Raw genomic sequence first — 19954 nt, 5'->3', positions numbered from 1 at the left:
TACATGTCATTTTATGAGTTTTTCTATTTTATTAAATTTCACATAATAGTTTAATATAAAAATTACAATAAATCTAGTAATAAATGGATATCAATTTCATTAATTAATTTATCTTTAAATTTCAAAATTCCCAAAATTAAAGCTCATTAGTTTCTTTTGTTTATTTATTTAAATTATTTGTTTAAATTTAAATGATAAAAAACAATTTCATTATAATAATTCATTATTTTTCTTATTTTTTTATAAACTCAAAGTTTTCAAATATTTTGACTTTTATATTTAACTTTTTTTTAAATTAAACCATGTAATACATGGGTGTCACATCTAGTCTTCTACTATAATAAATGAATGTTTTTTTTTGTCACATGTCACATTCTCATTCAATTTGTCAAACGTCATTTTGTGGTTATTTTGAACTAATTTGTTTACACATGTCATTTTATTAGTTTTTATATTTTATTAAATTCCACATATTATTATAATATGCTAATTACAATAAATGTAATAATAGATGGATATCAATTTCATTAATAAACTTACCTTTTAATTTCAAAGTTTCAAAATTAAAGCTAATTAGTTTCTTTTGTTTATTTATTTATATTATTTGTTTAAATTTAAAAGACAAAAACATTTTAATTATAATAATTCATTCTTTTTTTTTATTTTCTTATAAATTCAAAGTTCTCAAATATTTTGACTTTTATATTTAACTTTTTTTTAATTAACCCATGTAATAAATAAGTCTCACAACTACTGTTTCATATTTTGGTCATACAATAAAATTTAGTTACATGATTCACCAAAAACATTGTTGCATAAATTAAAAAATATGTAAAATTTCATTAGATAATGTAACATCCACACTCTAGGGCCTCAATGCCATTTTTAGAAATTTACAAAATAAGAGACCAAACTTGCAAAATTCCTAAAACTTATATATGACCTATATCATGACTAAGTTTTGGGATTAGATTTTAATTAATTGATATTTAGAGGTTTAATGTTGACTCCTTAAAGTATAATTATTTGTAGACGGCATTTAAGAAAATCTATGAAAGGGGGACAAAATTTTACAAAACTGTGAAACCTTGTTTTGACTTATCATTGTTCAAATTTGGGTCCATTAGGTTAAGAAATATGTTTGCTAGGTTTATATGAATAAGAAAACGTTCCAAAGATTATAGAAGTTAGATAATTTATTAGTGTGAAATTTAAGAAATAAGTACTGAAAGTATCAACTTTAGGAAACTTGTTTAACCTTGTCTTGACTTATGACATGGTACAAGTATTCAAGAATTTAGTTACAAAGGGTTAAGGTAACAAAATTGTAAGATTGTGTGATGTCTGATGTGAAGTTAAGTACAAGTTGAAAAGATTGGAAGATATAGGACATAAGATGTTACTTAGCTATAAATGAGAGTATAAAAACCCCTCCCATCTGCATATAAATCAAAAAAATGTTTTTATGCTTGGGAGTAGAAAGTTGGATTGATACATCATCATTAGAGAGAAATTAGAGGGGCTTGAGGTGCGTTTTGGGGGATTAAAGTTAGGATCATCACATATTACTCGTTAGAAGTTATATCTTCTCATGACTCCTTCATAGATCAAGCTAGGATTCGATAATTCCTCCGAAATCCTAAATTTTAATTAAATTATAGAGTCTAATGGTGGTTCTAGATGACTATAAGTCTTTTAAGTATCAATTGATCATTATCTTACTTGCTCCAATTGAATTTCAATCATCAATGTTGATTTAGGGGTTTTAATCTATGTTATAACTATATTTTAACTTTATAAACTTGTTACCAAGTAAAATAATCTACTAGAAGCTAATGATTGAACATATAGATCAAGTGAATTTTTCAAGTTCTTACATGACTTGAATAGAGTTGTGATGGGTGTTACGATTTGATTCATTAATAGTTTAAACCTAGGTTTTGTCTTTGTCACAACTAGCAAATTAGAGTTATGATTTCTATCCTTGTACAAGATAACTTCTTCGTGTAACCTTGTAACCCTACGTTTAGTATAAATCAAAATTAAATGTTATTTAAGTTGTTCATCCAAAAATTGTGATTCAAGGCGAAACCACTTTGTGTAAACCCAAAACTCGACCCAATAAGCCAAAATTTATCATTTTGGGCCTTAGCTCAAGTTTTCTCGGCCCAAGCCCCTATTAGGGCCAAGACTCTCTTATTGGCCCTTAATGGGCCGATAACCTCTCAAATTGGTCCTTTTGGGCCGAAAACTCTCTTTAGGGCTCTAATGGGCCGAAAACCTCAATTAGATTCTATTTTGGACCAAAAGTCATCCTTTGGGCCCTATTGGGCCGAAAACCTTATTTTTCACATTAATGGGCCGCAATTCATTAATGAACCTTCTATTTGGGCCGAAAACTTTCTTTTGGGCCCTAATGGGTCAAAGACTTTTATTTAATATTATTTTCAGCTGAAAACACACACATGGGCTTTAGTGGGCCTAAATTAATATTTTTGGGGCCTTTGAACCAAAAACCACTTATTAAGCTTTAATGGGCCGAAAACCCTTATTGGGCCAAACCGAAAATCGGACTACTCCTCTTGGGCCACTCTTTTGGGCCGAGGACCCCCTTTGGGTCGGCAAGCCCACATTTATAAAAAAAAGACTATGAGGATAATAAAGTTGCCACATCAAAATTTACACTCCATGTATCAATGTTTATTATCCAACAAATAACCATGGCCTTCACATCATCTAGCTAGAAGTCAACCCCTATCACCCCCTTCTTTTGGATAGCCGACTTCTCCCCCCATCCCCTCTCCACTTTTCACTTCCAACTTACACTCTTCTCTCATCTTCTCTCAACACTCAAGAAACTCTCTCATTTTCCTTCTTCAAAATTCGTGGGTTTGTGTGTGTGTTCCAAGAAAGTCTTCTTGAAGCTTCATAACTTGGTAAGTTTTTGGTAAACTCTATAGTTTTGTTCCAAGTTACACTAAAAATACTTCCTCATACAACTCCATTTTTGTGTTTAAGCTTTTGGAACACCATCATTTCGGAATCTCTTCAATGCACAAGCTAGGATTCGAAAATCTTTCATCTTCTTCCCTCTACACTTCGAAAAAGCCCCAAGGTGACATACCCCTTATTTTCGAGTTTTTCTTTCTTTTGGGGGAGGATACAAGTCTAGTCTTGTGAAGATCTTTGTATATTGCATGTATTTGTGTGTATGTATGTTTATGTGTGATGAAATATTAATATTTTATGCTTACACTCCAAGAACTCGAGATTTTGCTAAGTCTCAAGTTGTTGGAGCTTAGCTATCTTGATATGTTTTCATTTATCTTGGTGGTTGTTAAAAATGGAAACAAGTTACTAGGTGAAAAGAAATGATTTTCTTGATTTGTGTTAAAGATCACAAAAAATATGTCCAAGAAAATGTTAAAGCAAATTTTTGTCACGAAAACTTGAAAAATGGAAAAATATGGAAATTTCACTCAAAATGGGCTATTTTTGACCATTATGGTAAAAATGGGCTATTTTTGACAATAATGGTAAAAATGGGCTAGTTTTGACAATTATGGTAAAAATGGGTTGTTTTTGACAACAATAGTAAAAATGGGCTATTTTTTACAATTATGGTAAAAATGGGCTATTTTTTTACAACAATAGTAAAAAATGGGCTATTTTTGACAATTATGGTAAAAATGAGCTATTTTTTTACAACAATAGTAAAAATGGGCTATTTTTGACAATTATGGTAAAAATGGACTATTTTTGGACAAAAAAAGTACAAATGGGTTATTTTTAAACACTCATAGTAAACTGTATAAATTACGACAAGAGTTATTGCGTGTTATAATTTGTAGTCGAAAATATACACTAGTAACATTATTTATAACGTTAAATAATGGAATTCAATGTTCGCGTAAATTCCGTTAAGGCTCTTGTGAGACACTCCTTCACTCGTACCTACCTAATGTACATCATAAGTCCTGTAGTTATAACCAGAGTCTCCTGGAGGGAGAGCGGGATATTGTGTATAGATCTATACGGGGTTGACACCCCTACACTTGAGCTGTTCGCTACAGCTAGATAGGTCAGTCTAGGGTGACAATTATCTTTAGAAACCGACGCCTGAAGAACTTCAAGACAGGCGCTTTAGTCATATCATTATGGTTGTAACGACTCACATAGAGAATAACAATATTATTTTAAAATTTACACAAAACACACACTATACTCATTTTATAAAGTACAAAACTACGTGTCGTCTATTTTGCAACTAATTTCACCACTCGGGTCTTAGGGTTTTGGGACCACAACTTTTTGTAAAATAGAAAATATAGGATTTTCTGAGGAACACTCTCTATATAATTTCAAACAAGGTAAACAACGAATACACATGCAATTATACATGATTTGAAACGAGACTCACAAACTATTTTTACAGAAAATATTGGATTTTTCTAGAAGTTTACAAACTATTACAAAGTTTTCTTACAAACATGCTTATGAACTCACCAACATTTTATGTTGACGCTTTTCAAAACGACTTGTATTCTCAAGGACTCAGTAAGCAGGTTTTGCAGCTATGGAATTTTGGATAATTGTTGTATTTTTGAAATATCATACATTGTGTTATTTTGGGATGTAATTTTATGAACAAACTCAAAGTTGTAAATAATACATGTTGGTATCTGTAATGTATGATTTTTGGATGGTTATGTTTCATTTATGATCAACTGTTATGATATTACAAGATGAAGTCACCCGCCCCCGGACGTTTCCGCCGTCCCGGTTCGGGGGTGTAACAGATTGGTATCAGAGCATTGTTTATAGTGAACTAACATATCTAACCATACAAGATATGCAACTATAAATACAATGAGACTAAAACACTCTGAAAAAAATAAAATATATGCATGTGTGCGCATATTAGGGGTGGTGTCATAATAATAAACAATTAAAAGTCTTTAGAATAGTTGGACATCGTGGTTAAACCCAGGCAGTTATGTAATCGTATTCGGGGGTAAATATGGCCTGATCAACTATATTTATTCAAAATACGACCAACATGTGTTTGGGAGTGATCGGGGTGGACAGCGAATCTAAAACTTACCAACCTAATACCCAAAAGTTTTAAAGAACCGAACATAAACATTTAAAATACTATAGGAGTATTTTGGCATTATGTGGAGTCTTCATGCATCTTCTCTTGTACTTACGTACAGACGACATGGCATGATTTCATTTGCCAGGCGACCCCTATTTTTCCAATCAGGGAAATGGAGGTTGGATAGAGGAGGACCCAGAAGAAGAGCCCATGGAAGACTCGGAAGAGGAAGAAGTCGACGAGGAAGTCAATGAGGATGAAGAGGAGGAAGAGAATGACTCGGATGCAGAGTCTGAAGTCATTGACCCACCCTACATGGCTAGGGTACCCGTACATCCGATGGGCCCCAATGGCCCTATGCCCCTGTGGGCCCACGATATATGGAGGTGGAGCAGGAATCAGGGACAACGTCCACCGTTTGGCATGGAGCAGAGATTTTACGACCTTAGCCATGGAGGGCCAGCGGACCGAGCTCTTCTCGTTATGGTTCGACAGACCAGGGACATCGGGGACCAGGCACAGGCGACGGCCAACCAGATGGCCCAGATGAGAGCCGCGGTGGAGCGTGCTGAAAGGCAGACCCAGGACATAGTGCGGGAATATCAGGAGCGGAAGGCCGCACTAGAGGTGAGGATACGAGTCACCGAGCGCCAGCTAGCCAAACTCCAGGGCGCTTCTACTTCGTTATCGACATCACCAGATACCTCCCGGCGTGAGTAGGACCCCTCCTACTCACCACTGCTATTGATGGGACTCTCTTTTCTTTTACTTTATGTATATAGGACTGACCCTATGATTAAGTGATTACACTACTCGTAGAGTCGTTATGCTGACGGATTTTTATTCTCTATGTATTGTAGACCTTTTAAAGGTCAATTTTCATGCATTTATGTACTAAGAAATTATCATTAATGAAACGGTTCTGTGTTTTATTTGTGATGTTGTTATCTGCTATGTTTCCTCTTTTCATTTATATTTGATATAATACAGTTCAATTATAAGTACACTCGAACCACCGTAACCGTTAGAAACAAAGGAACTCATAAACTCATCGCCATTCCTGTCTCATAGCAGAAAATGCCTAGAGGAAATATACGCAAAAAAACTACAACAGCGTCGTCACCGCCTTCACTGGAGATGGAGTCTACTGCTTTTCAGGCGACAGTCTCAGCTGCAGTTGCTGTAGCATTAGCACACATCAACCAAGGCGCCAACAAAGGAGGCAACAGAAATGGAACAGGAAGTTCCAATCACGATGATCATCAGGGGCACCCGAAAACTTGCACTTATAAAGACTTCACTAATGCAAAACCGAAGCCATTTAATGGAAGCGGAGGTGTGATAGCCCTCACTCGGTGGTTCGAGAAAATCGAATCGGTCTTCGAAATCTGCGGCTGTCCCGAAGAGAGCAAGGTGAAGTTTGCAGCCTATACTTTTGCTGACAGGGCTCTTTCGTGGTGGAATGGCCACATCAAGACCCTAACTCTCCCAGTCGCAAATGCCATTTCATGGGAAGACCTCAAAACTATGATGTTGGATGAGTACTGTCCCTGAGGCGAAGTACAAAAGCTCGAACTAGAATTGTGGAATCTTACCGTGAAAAACTCCGACATCGAAGCATATATTGTCAGGTTCAGTGAGCTGGCACTCTTGTGCCCAGGAATGATAACTTCTAAAGGCAAGAAAGTTGAGCGCTTTATTTGGGGGTTAACTCTTCCGATCCAGGGGAATGTAATTGTTGCGAACCCCTCAACGTTCGATAGTGCTAAGCGCCTAGCACAGAAGTTGTACGACCATGGGGATAACAAGGGCACAAAGACTCCCAACGCTGAAACAAAGAAGGAGGACAACAACAAGAACCACTGGGGAAACAAAAGAAAAGGGCGACAAAATCAAGAATCATCTAAGAAACAGCAAACTGTAGTAGTCCACGCTGCTACCACTCATATCACACCAACTCCAGCTGCACCATCATCAACCACACCAACACCTACGAGGCCTTACGCAGGCACTCTACCCAAGTGCGATTAATGCAATTTCCATCACAGTGGCGCATGCCGAGACTTACAGTGCACCAACTGCAATCGTAAAGGGTGCACCATCACAGTGGCTCAAGATAAATATATCTCAAACCACATGATATCAATAGTCCATGTTTCTGGGTTGCATATGACTAAATGTGTATAAATTTCCATTTAATCATTTTCAAATAGTTAATATGAAATGACCATTTTAAACATTTTCAGTTTTGATCATGATAACTTTTTTGAATACGAACCACTAATTTCATGGTAACATGGTTATTTAATTTTATATAGCTTTTAGTTAAATGAATATTTTTATTTAATGTTTTCTTCAACTAATTGTATTGTTATTTAAGTAAAGAATTACTTGTTTGTAAAAAATTGCTTATTTTAAAAACACATCTAAACATTTTATTTGTTTATCAGACATTTAACATGATATTCAAATTAACTAATTTTTGTTAGAACGGTAAATCTACACTATTCCTAAACTACTCCTAATACCACTTATGTCTCCAATAAGACTTGAACCCTCAACCTCTAGGAGGGAGGGTAACACCCGGTACCGCTGTGCTAGAAGTCATTTGGTTCAAAAATTGAAACACTAATGTTGAATTAAATTAATAAAGAAGTTTAATGTCTTTACCAAAAATTTAAATTATAATTTTGAATATATATATATATATATATATATATATATATATATATATATATATATATATATATATATATATATATATATATATATATATATAGCCATTTGAAAAAAATATCACAATCATAAAAAAATATAACAATAATTTCTGTTGGTACATAATATAAAATATAGATAAACATTTGTTTCATTATATTCATTTATTAATAGCATAGATTAAACCGTTGGTATAACAAAAACCTTAAATAAATAAGAGAAATCTATGATAAATAACCAAGGTTCTAAATAACGTAAGGCGTGACTTGGCGACAATCTCAAGCCTCAAGCTTTTCCGAGCCTTGACGAGCCACGTCGTTTGTAAGGCGTGACTTAAGGCGGCAATTTTGTATACAATTCATATTTTTATATGTATTTTCTACTATTATTCATTTGTATACACATATATGAGTCAAGGCGGCGTTTTGGTAAAGCTTGACGGTACATACAAGTCTTGGAGCCATGACGAGCTTTTTAGAACCTTGTAAATAACATGTTGGACTCATTTTATGATTATGTTTTTAATGAAAAAGAAATTAAAAAGGTAATATAATGTTACATATTACATAGTAAGTATTATTTAAAACAATATTGAACTTTTATATAAAAAAATATGGTGTTCGATAAAATCTATGTATTTGTTTCTTTGATTTGGCTTTTTAAAGGTTATACATATTAATATTTTTGTTATTAAAAACAAATAAAAAATACAACAAATAACTTAAAAGTTTTAATTACATTATATTGTGGAAGTTAAAGAAACCAAAATAAAATTTAGCACCACATTTTAATTAACAATTTAAGTACTACTATTTTAAAACCTTTTAAGCTTTAGTAATTAATAGCTAAGTTGAAAAGTCTTAGAATGTTTTAAATAAATATGGTTTAAGATATAGATTTGTTTTGAAGAAAATAAAAATGACATTCAAATCCTAGAGTGCCATTGTGCTAAGAGTCTACTTCATATTTATTATTTCGTCAAATATTTGAAGATAAAAGGAGAGTTGAAGTGAGAAACGATCGTCAGTGTTTCAAAATCCCTCTTTCAAAGGGTGTTTCAAGGAGCAGGTTGAGGGTGAAATAGCAGTGGTCCTCCGGCGGGTTCAAATGTTGGTTGCGCCTGTGATTCTTTGTATTGTTGGTGATCGCGATGATGGGAAATGGAGAGTGGACTACGGTGCAAGGTAAGAAAAAATCGTCGGTGTTTCAAAAGCTGGGGCAACATCGAAACAATGATTCCAAAGAAACCCAATTTGTAAAGATTGTGTTCACTGCTTACGTTTCTCTAATTTCCCTTCTCACTTATATGTTCGAGAGTTGTGGAATATTTGTGGTCGAATGGGTGTAGTGGCTGATGTTTTTATTGCCAAAAAGATAAACAAGTTGGGGAAAATGTTTGGTTTTGTTAGATTCATTAAGGTTTCGAATCAGGAAACTCTTCTTAAATCCCTGTGTAATATCCGAGTCGGAAACCTTTGTCTACATGCAAATAAGGCTAGGTTTTCTAGGGAAATTAAAAAACCTACGATTGTTCCAAATCAGAATCCTTCCATTGATCCCAAGAAAGTGGCGGGGAGGAATTCTTATGCCCAGTTTCTATCTATCAAGAGCTAAAAATAAGAATGAAAAGAAGGTGGAATCTCCTATTCCTCCTTCCAAAACCTTAATAGCTTGTGATTCTTAATTCTTGGATTCCAACTTTTAAAAAAGGTTTTAAGGAGGATAATGATACGGATGTGGAAGAGGGGGAAATGGTGGATAGCGATGATGATGTGTCTGTGCAGTCGATTCAACTTGATGACGTTGTCATACCGTGTAATATTTCTGATGTTCCTGTTTTTTAAGAAACATATGCTCATGATGTTCCCAAATCTGATGCAAAGGAAGATAATGATCCATTCCAGCTTGAATCACTTATTAATAAGGAGGCTACAAAGCAATCAGTTCACGTTTAGGAAGATCTTCCAGTTGAGTCGGAACCTCAATTCCCTCCCGATTTTACTCCTTCTATTTCTCTTGGTGGTAACAAGCCTGATGGTGATGATAGTGATGCTGAGGTTATTCCTAATGTGAATAATGAGGAAGATGATGGTGACCTTGGATTCAATAGTGTTGGTTCAGTTAGGAAAGAGCAAGATAGTTCTTTAGATTTTATCTCTAAAAAATCAACTTTGGGTTTCTCTATAATAGACCAAATGGAAGCTAGTATTGATGTCGGAAAAGCTTTGGGGTGGGATATGTCAGGCTGTGAAAAAAATCTTGAGAATATTATTGCTGCTAATGGAGAACATTTTGGTTATCAATGAATGTTCTTTCCATTAATGTGCAAGGGTTTGGAGGCTTGGAGAAGAGAAGATGGCTTCAAAACTTATGTGACTTTCATCGGGTTAATTTTCTAGTGATTCAAGAAACTAAAACTGTGCATACTAATTTGTGGTCTATTCGTTAGTTGTGGGGTAATGCCTTTTTTGATTTCGAATGTAGTTCTGCTAGAGATCTTTCTGGAGGTATCTTATGCGTTTGGAATAATTTGATTTTCTAAAAAACTAAATTTTTATGTGACAAACTTTGTTGCGGTGGAAGGGATTTGGTTATCTTCTAATAGTCATTTACTGTTTGTCTCTGTTTATGCCCCCCAATCTATCACGGATAAAAGGCATCTTTGGACTAAACTATTAAACCTGATTACAAATTGGAATGGCATGGTGGTTGTTATGGGAAATTTTAATGAGGTATGTGAGGCTTCTGAGAGATTTGGATCGGTTTTTTACCAAAGTAATGCTGATTTTTTTCAATGATTTTATTTTGGAGGAAGAATTTATTGAGGTGAATTTGGATGGTTATACTTTCAATTGGATGGACAAATGGGTTTCTAAAATGAGTAAATTGGATAGATTCTTAGTGTCGGATAGTTTCTTGGATGTGTTTTGTGGTGTTTCTATTGTGGTTCTCACAAGTTCATTCCCGATCATCGTCCTATCTTGCTTAAAGAAAAAGTTATGGATTTTGGTCCTATTCTTTTCCGCTTCTTTAATTTGTGGTTAGATATGGAGGACTTTCATAAATTGGTGATAGATACTTGGTTAAATGATAGCATTTCCCATGCTAATGGTATCGTCATGTTTAACAAGAAACTCCAAAACTTAAAGAAAGTTATTTGAGTTTGGAATGCTTCAATTCGTAAATCAAATATGGAAGAAAAAGAGAAACTTTCCTCTCATATTATTGTCGTGGATAATCAAGTTGATCAAGGTGTTGCGTCTAATGAAGATTTATTATCCATGAAGGAGGGGATAAAAAAATTATCTGATTTACATAGCATTGATGCTAAAGATTTAGCTCAAAAAGCTAAAGTCAAATGGGCTATTGAAGGGGATGAAAATTCAAAAAAAAATTCATGGTATTCTCAAGAAAAAAACGAAGGAAACAACGATTAAAGGCATAATGAAAGATGGTGGTTGGATTGAAGACCCGTTCTTAATAAAAGAAGATTTTTTTTTGAACACTTTAAGAAGCGTTTTTCTCCTCCTCTTGGTCCCCGAGTTTGGTGTGATGCAGAGTTCCCTTATCATTTGTCCTCTATGCAGTCTGAATGCTTGGAAGCTTGCTTTACTCAGGAGGAGACTAAACGGGCAGTTTGGGATTGTGGTAGTGACCGTGCCCCGGGTCCAGATGGATTTTCTTTTTCTTTTTTTAAAGATTTTCGGACGACAATTGAGAATGATGTTGTTCCCTTTGTTGAAGATTTTTTGCTACAACTCACTTTCCCAACGGTTGTAATTCTTCATTTATCATCTTGATTCCTAAAGTTTCTTCTCCAAAGTTTGTTTCGGATTTTAGACCTATTAGTCTGGTAGGTTATCAATACAAAATCATTGGCAAATAGCTAGCTAATCGTATAGTTTGGTTACTGGTAATAGTATTAGCTTTGTGCAGTCTACCTTTGTTAAAAGTAGAAATATGCAGGGTGGTCCTATGGTGCTTAATGAAGTGATGGAGTGGTTTAAAAAACGTAAGAAAAGCTTGTTAGTCTTTAAAATTTATTTCAAAAAGCTTACAGTTCTTTGTAATGGGATTTCCAAGATTTGATTATGGCAAAGATGGGTTTTAGGTATAAATGGAGAAGATGGATTGAGGGGTGTCTTTGGAATGCTCGTGCTTCGATCTTAATTAATGGTGCCCCGACTGGCGAGTTTGAAATTTGTACAGGTCTTCATCAAGGTGACCCATTGTCTCCATTTATTTTTATCATTGTGATGGAAGGTTTACATGTGGTCATTCATAAAGCTATAAAGCTATTTCCACTGGCCTTTTAGAGTTGCATCTATTGGTTAGAGCCATTTCCATATTTCTCATTTGATGTATGCTGATGATGTTGTTTTCATGGGGGAATGGTCCTTACGTAATTCTAGTAATTTAATTAGCATGTTGCGGTGTTTTTTCCTCTCTTTGGGCCTTAAAATAAATGTTCATAAGAGCAACTTATTTGGTGTTGGTGTTTCTCATGGGGAGGTTGTAGACATGGCTTCGGTTCTTGGTTCTGGGCCTCCTCGTTTCCGAAGACTTATCTTGGTGTTCCGATCGGGTGTAATATGTCGTGTATTGTTAGTTGGAAGGGGGTTATCGATAAGTTTAAATCTAAATTGTCGGCTTGGAAGGATCATACCCTCTCTATTGGCGGGAGGCTTACCTTGATTAAAGCGATTTTGGGGAATTTACCGACTTTCTGTATGTCTTTATATAGAATGTCGGCTGTTGTGGAAAAAAACTTAGAATCTATGCGTAATAACTTCTTTAATGGTGGAGGCTTGGAGGATCGAAAGATTACTTGGGTTTCTTGGAAAAAGTGTTTAGCTAATCAAGCTCGTGGTGGGCTGGGTATTGAAAGTATTTTGGCTCTTAATAGAGCACTTTTGTTCAAATGGATTTGGCGTTTTAGAATGCATCCTAGAAGTATCTATGGTAATGATGGTGGAATTGCCAATGCCTCTGTTAAGAGTGCTTCGTCTTCTTGGCTCGGGGTTATTAGATCCACTAAAAGTCTTTGTCTTAAAGATATTGACCTTCTTTGTCTTAAAGATATTGACCTTCTTTCCTTAAAGATATTGACCTTCGACGTGTGGAGTGGTGATTGTTCGTTAAAATCTCAATTTCCTAGGATTTTTGCCCTTGACCTTCAAAATAATTGCATGGTTGTGGATCGGATTCGGTTGTTGATTGGTTTTCTGTGCTTAGAAGACCTCCTCGAGGCGACGAGGAGTTTCTCCAGTTTGATCCATTGAGAAGTTGTCTTGATGGTGTTTCGTTGGTGGAGAATCGAGATTCTTGGATTTGGTCAGTTGATCCTTCTAATGGTTTTTCGGTAGCTTCAGCCCGTGCCATGATTAATTAATTCTGTTATTTTGGACTCTTTTCTGCATCCCACCAGATGAAATAATTTTATTTCGTCTAAAGTTAACATTCTGTTTTGGAGGTTTAGTTTGAATAAGATTCCTACTAGAATTAACTTGGATAGACGGGGTGTTGAGGTTCACTCTATTTTATGTCCTTGTGATGTGGATGTTGAAATAGTTAATCATATTTTCTTCTCTTGTGAGGTTGCGCCTGCTTTGTGGAATCTTTTGGGTAGATGGTGGGATTTGGACCTTCCAGTCCACTCGTCTATCTCTGAATGGCTTTCGTGGATAGATTTTGTGAGGTTGTCTCTCTCTGTAAAAATATGATTGGAAGCGACCGTTTTAAATATGTTTTGGGCGATTTGGGTTTTTCGTAACCGGTTGTTGTTCGAGAAGGCCAAATCGGTGAAGGCGGGGCTATGGGATTTCATCTAATCTCAATCTTTCTTTTGGTTTAATTCTAGGTGTTCTAATCTTTGTGTTAAATGGGTTTATTGGGTGCAAAATCCTTTGAATGTAATTACTTAATGTTCTTTTGTTCTAGCTTTTGCTAGTTTATATAATGTCACCGTTATAAAAAAAATTAATATGTTAAAAAATTATTAATCTTAAATACATAATTTCATCTTCAAAATAGTTATTTCAAGTATTCATGGAAATTTTGTGATTTTACAAAATGATAATTTAACTACGAAGACTAAAATATAATACTTAGAAGTAATTAACTTTACATAAAATCCTTTCAAAACTATAAACACCCAAATCAATATATATATATATATATATATATATATATATATATATATATATATATATATATATTGATTTACATCTATTGTGTGGACGTGTGGACAATGTTATTCTGTGAAAATGACAAAGAAAATATGTTGTTTGGTAATGTGAATACGTTCAATCTTACATAACTATTGTCATTATCACGCATTCTCACTAATTAAATCGTCTAGAAGGTTATTATAGACTTTTAATTATTATTCTCATTATGTCAGAATGTTGTCAGGATGTTTATTGAGTCGTATTCTGTAAGAATAAAATGAGTAAAAAACGATGCGTGAGAACAAAAATTAATAAGAACTAGTGAGAATGCATGAAAATGACGATAGTTGTGTAAAGTTGAACGTATTCACATTAGCAAACAACCTATTCTCTTAGTAATTTGCATAGAATAATAATTGTCCACACGTCCGCACAATAATTGTTCATCCACATTATAACCTAGCATATATATATATATATATATATATATATATATATATATATATATATATATATATATATATAGAGAGAGAGAGAGAGAGAGAGGTAAGTTCAATTGAGAAAATAAAAAAGATAGAGAATGGGGGAACCATTCTCAGTCAATCATTTATCTAACATGTAAACCTTAAAAAAATGTGCGTGTCATTTTTCATTAAGGGTATCTTTTTAAATTAGTCACTTTTTTATATTGAATTTACTTGTTCGTTGTAATCAGTTTCCGATTTGATGATATCTTTAGCTCATTTGAATCGGATATGAAGGAATTCATTATCAAGATTCTTTTCTTTATATAACTCGTTAGCAATTATACGTATTTTTCCATTAATCGTGAAGTTTCGCATCTGTATTTCAGTTTTCTTCTCCGTATTCAGTTTCTGATTTGATCAGGTTTGTATATCGTTTGAATCGGATATATCGGATTTCATTATCAAGATTATTGCTTTATATAATTTGTTAGGAATTAAGCGTATTATCTCCGTTTATCCTGAAGTTTCGAATCTGTATTGAAGTTGTTTAATCGGATTTTTGTTCTGTAGTTTGAGATCTCTATTTCAAATCGGAGCCAATTTAATTTTCTATCGGATATATCGTTGTAGTTATTATGCTCTGGAATGAGAGAGATTGTTTAATTTCATCATCTGATCTAGTTGATTTAAGTTTCTTTCAGATATTTTGTATGCTGAGGTGAGATATATTCGAAATTAATTAGGTTTTCATATTTACGACTTTCTTTGTGTTTTTTTTTTTTAATTTTGTTGTCGTTCAGTTTCTATTATATTTTATTATGATTTTCATCGATATTAAGATTGTTTTTGTTTATTTATATATATCATTTGGTTTATTATGTCAAATTCTAGTGTTATTGATGATGATTTGTATTCTTCTATGTGTGAGAGTGAAGAAGAAGATGTTGAGAACTCATTTTTTGAAGGTATCACTTATTGAATTATTTTATTGTTTTTAATTTTGTTGATTATCATGTATTGACATATGAATATGTTAATATGAATAAATTGTTGTCTTATTCATATATGAATAAACGTGTGATAATTGTAATTTCGAATTTATTATTATTTTCGTTTTATTCATATATGAATAAGTTATGTTTATTTTATATATTTTGAATCCTCGTGAATTTTATGTATTCATATATAAATGTTTTACTAATCCCTTAATAAACATTGTGTTTTGTTTTATTCATATGAATTTCATGTATTCATATATGATTGTTTTATTGATATATGATTGTTTTATTCATGCATTATTAGATTGATTTAGATTTATAACTTTTTAGTTGGTGAATCTTCGAGTTCAGTAGATGATACGCAATATTGTGGTGATGTAATTGGAGAACATGTCTATAAGTCAGATGTACTTGTTCAACTTATTTCATTTAAAGGTTTAATCTTCAAATCATTAAAGTTGGCCATCAAAATGTATTCTGAGTATGCTGAAATTGGTGGTTTTGATGTGGGACTGAGTACACAGTCAAGGTTTGATAACAAGATTATAAAGAAGAAACATGTTATATGTAATCGTGGTGGCAAACAGAAAAAGAAATCTTGTGACACATTGGGTACAAATGTTGTTAGGAGGAAACGAAATTCAAATTCAAGAGTTATTGGTTGTCAAGCAAAGATTATATTTGAATCTGTGTATGAAACTCCAGATTATAAAGTTTTTCAGTTTGATGAACATCACAACCATCCACTTGAGAAGAGAAGTGATTTAAAAAATGCGAGGCAAATGTCATATTCAGAAAAAGAGTTTATAGTGCGTGCTTCCATATCAAAAATCGGTCCAACTATGGCTCATAAGTTGAGGGAAAGTCTGAGAGGTGATTATGAGTTTGTAAAGCCCAAAGTAGTTGACTATAAAAATTTAAGGAGAGATATCAACAGGGTTATAGGTTATAAAGATGCCTAAATGATAGTAAACACAATGAATGACCGTCGAGCTCACTATCCTAATTACTCATTTGAGTTTAATTGTCAAGATGATGTTTTGGACTCTATGTTTTGGGCTGATGAAATGGAGAAGGCATATTATGCTAAATTTGGTGATGTTATCTCGTTTGATGTGACTTTCCAAACAAACAAGTAAGTTATTCTATCTACTTTTTTAAAGTTTATTCATCTATGAATATTTTAACTTTATGTTTAATGTTCAGTTTTTATTGTTGAAATTATTCTAATAATATACTGTAACTGTATTCATACATGAATATTTTTATATTCACTTATGAATACATCAAAAATTGACTTTAATGAACACTTTTTTTTGTGTGTGTTAGGCATCGAATGATTTTTGTTCCATTTACTGCTATTGACCATCATAAAAAATTATTGGAGCGGGGTTGCTAAGCAATGAAAGCATTGAGTCCTACTCTTGGTTGCTTAAAGCGTTTCTTAAAACTCATGGGAAAGAACCAACACTTGTTTTAACCGATCAAGATGTTGCAATAAAACAAGCTATTGAGAATGTGTTTCCTAATTCAAAGCACCGATTATGTATGTGACATATAATGAAGAAGTTGAAAAACAAGGTATTATTTTAATATATTTCAAATATGTTAGATAGTATTTAGTTATTCATAGATGAATATAGTAATTTTTTCAAATATTAGTATATTCATTTATGAATATTTATTGTTATTTTACTTATTAATATTTATTCATTTATGAATAAATATAGAATTTTATTTTATTTTTGTTTTAATACAGATATCAGATGATTTATTTACGAACACCGACTTTAGAAAAAGATTCTCGAAGCTTGTTTGGGACATTAATATGAAACCTGATGTCTTTGAGGTGAAGTGGGGTTTGCTTATGAAGGAATTCAATATGGAAGACACGAGATGGTTTAAAGACATGTTTACAAAACGTGATTCATGGATACCTGGATATTTTAATGATATTACAATGTGTGGGTTGATGAAGACTACATCGAGGTCAGAGAGTATGAATTCATTCTTTAATACCTACTCAGAAAGTGGTAATTTACTTTTGAATTTCATGATGAATTACGACACTGCCATTCAAAAGCAAATGAATACTCAACGAGAGCTTGATAAGGCATCAAAGAAAGCATCATATAAAATGCAAATACCTCGAGAAATAGAACTACAAGCATCAAAGGTTTATACAAGTACATTATTTTTTGAGGTGCAAAAGAAAATATATAAAGCAAGTTTTTTCTATACATATTTGTATGTTGGTATTGAAGATGAGTGGGAAGTTTACATTGTGCAACACAACAACAGTAAAAGCGAATTTAAAAATGAATTTAAGGTAATTTAATAGTTTTTTTTATGAAAAATGTAATGTTTATATATGAATATGAGAATATTCATATATGAATATTCTTATATTTTAAAATTAGAACATGTTCATATATGAATTTAAATTCATATCTTATATGAATATTTACAATGTGATTATTCATATATGAATATTTATTTATTAATATTCATATATGAATATGTATTATTGTATATGATTAGAATGTAATATTTATATATGAATACTTATATATGATTGTTTATATATGAGTATTCATATATGAATGTAAATGTGTAATTTTTGTTTAAATTGTTTTTTCATTTTTTTTATTATGTTTTTGTATCAGGTTGAAGTAAAAACTGAAGAGAAAGAAATAAATTGCAGTTGTGAACATTTCAAGCGTATGGTTGTTTTATGCAGGCATGCTTTTACAATAATGATGAGATGTGGTGTTAAAGAAATTCCTGAAAGGTACATTCTAAAAAGATGGAGAAAGGATGTGATATCAAGAAATTATCGTTTTAGTTCTCTTCAATCTGATTTAGGGGATTGTGAGAATGTGAAGCTAGTCAATGATTCATATTATAATTTTGAATCATGTTTGGATATTGTAAGAGATGACAAAAAGAAATTGACTTTGTTTGCTGAGAAACAACAGATGTTGTTGAAGGAATTTGAGAGTGAGAGTGATTATACATTTGTTGGATTGAAAAGCAAAACAAATGGTGAAGTCGTATGCAAGCTTATGGATGTTTCTATTCCTATTCCAAAAGAGATTAATATTCATGTTCCTCAAGTTCAAAGCAATAAAGGTTCTGGAATCAAGAAAAGAATTCCAAGTGCAGGTGAAGTAGCATATGAAAATTCTAAAAAAGAACATAGAATGTGTTTAGGATGTGGAAAACGAGTTCCTCACAATTTACGTACATGTCCAGTAAGAATTGCAGTTGCTCAATCAACAAAAGACATTTAGGGTTTTTGTTTTTTTTTTTATGTTTTTTGGTTTTATTCATTTATGAATATATGCAGATAATAACCATAAACAATAATATTCATGCATAAATAATACACATTTATATTGATATGGTAAATTGATATGTGAAATATATGTTCTTTTAAAATGAATATATCATATTTGTTTTTTAATTTACTATTAAATAAGTTATATTGATATGGTAAATTTATATGTGAAATACACATGTTATTTGTAAATTATTCATAAATGAATACATAATATGTAGATTCATTTATCATTGAAGATGTTATTATTTACATATTAAAGGTAAATGAATATATAATGTTGGTATTCAATTATGAATAAACTTAAATAAAATTGAAAACTAGCAGAAATGAATACATCATAAATGAATACAAATATATGAACTTTGTTATACTAATAAATAAGTTATATTCATATCTGAACTTTGTTATATTCATATCTGAACTTTGTTATATTCATATCTGAACTTTGCTATATTCACATCTGAACTTTGTTATACTGACATATTACTCCTAACTTAATCATAAATGAATATATCATATTCGTATTCATTTATGAATAAACAGAAATAAACTTTGAAAATATTTGAATATAAAAAACTAACAGAAATAAGCAAACTTGTTTCTATTACATAATCATTGAACACAAGATAATAAAACCTGTTCATAAGCATTTCACAAACTATTTAAACGATGTTCAATAACACTTAAAAAACCATCTAAAACTTGTTTCACACAATCATCTTACATGTACTTCAAATTCATTAAACTTCAACACAAACTGTTATATACCACCACATTTCATCACAAGCAATCCTTAATATTCTTTTAACCTTTTTTGAATTGTTTGCATGAGCGGTACGCACTTTGAATTCAACATTTTGATATTTTTCTGCAAGATCCAACACCTTAGCCTTCAACATGTTAATTTCAGAAGTTAGCATTCGGTGTGCATACCTTTTTCTGAGCTTCTCTAAAGTAGTTTGTTGAATTGCACTTTCTTTATGAAGACCTGGTTTCCACTTTGAGATTGGTTGTCCCGTATAGGTCTCCATATGTCTCATTACAAAGACCCCACAATCAACTTTGTTTTTAACTATTCTCCATGGCATTTCAAGTCGTTGGGGTGTGATACTTTCTTTTGAGATAGCATTGGCTCTTGGATGGTTTATTTCTTTAAAGTATCT

At 32.5% G+C, this 19954-nt stretch overlaps 1 protein-coding gene across 1 annotated transcript; it reads left to right on the top strand.

The window, feature by feature from the left end:
* Positions 1-17008: 17008 nt before the first annotated feature.
* Positions 17009-18741, top strand: LOC145113964 (protein FAR-RED ELONGATED HYPOCOTYL 3-like). The gene is made up of 4 exons (XM_079049995.1): positions 17009-17029; positions 17208-17634; positions 17713-17777; positions 18115-18741. The coding sequence occupies exons 1-4, from the start codon at positions 17009-17011 to the stop codon at positions 18739-18741; spliced, it is 1140 nt and encodes a 379-aa protein (XP_078906121.1).
* Positions 18742-19954: the final 1213 nt, after the last annotated feature.

The sequence above is a fragment of the Lactuca virosa genome, chromosome 5 (genome assembly GCF_052849685.1).
Source record: "Lactuca virosa cultivar CGN04683 chromosome 5, Lactuca_virosa_CGN04683_v6, whole genome shotgun sequence".
NCBI lineage: Eukaryota > Viridiplantae > Streptophyta > Magnoliopsida > Asterales > Asteraceae > Lactuca > Lactuca virosa.
This window is presented reverse-complemented; position numbering and strand designations above follow the sequence as displayed.

Coding starts and splice junctions, on each gene's coding strand:
- LOC145113964 (XM_079049995.1), top strand. CDS start 17,009: ATGAAGAAGTTGAAAAACAAG. Junction 17,635..17,712: donor AGCATCAAAGGTTTATACAA/GTACATTATTTT, acceptor TTGGTATTGAAG/ATGAGTGGGAAGTTTACATT. Junction 17,778..18,114: donor AATTTAAAAATGAATTTAAG/GTAATTTAATAG, acceptor TTTTTGTATCAG/GTTGAAGTAAAAACTGAAGA.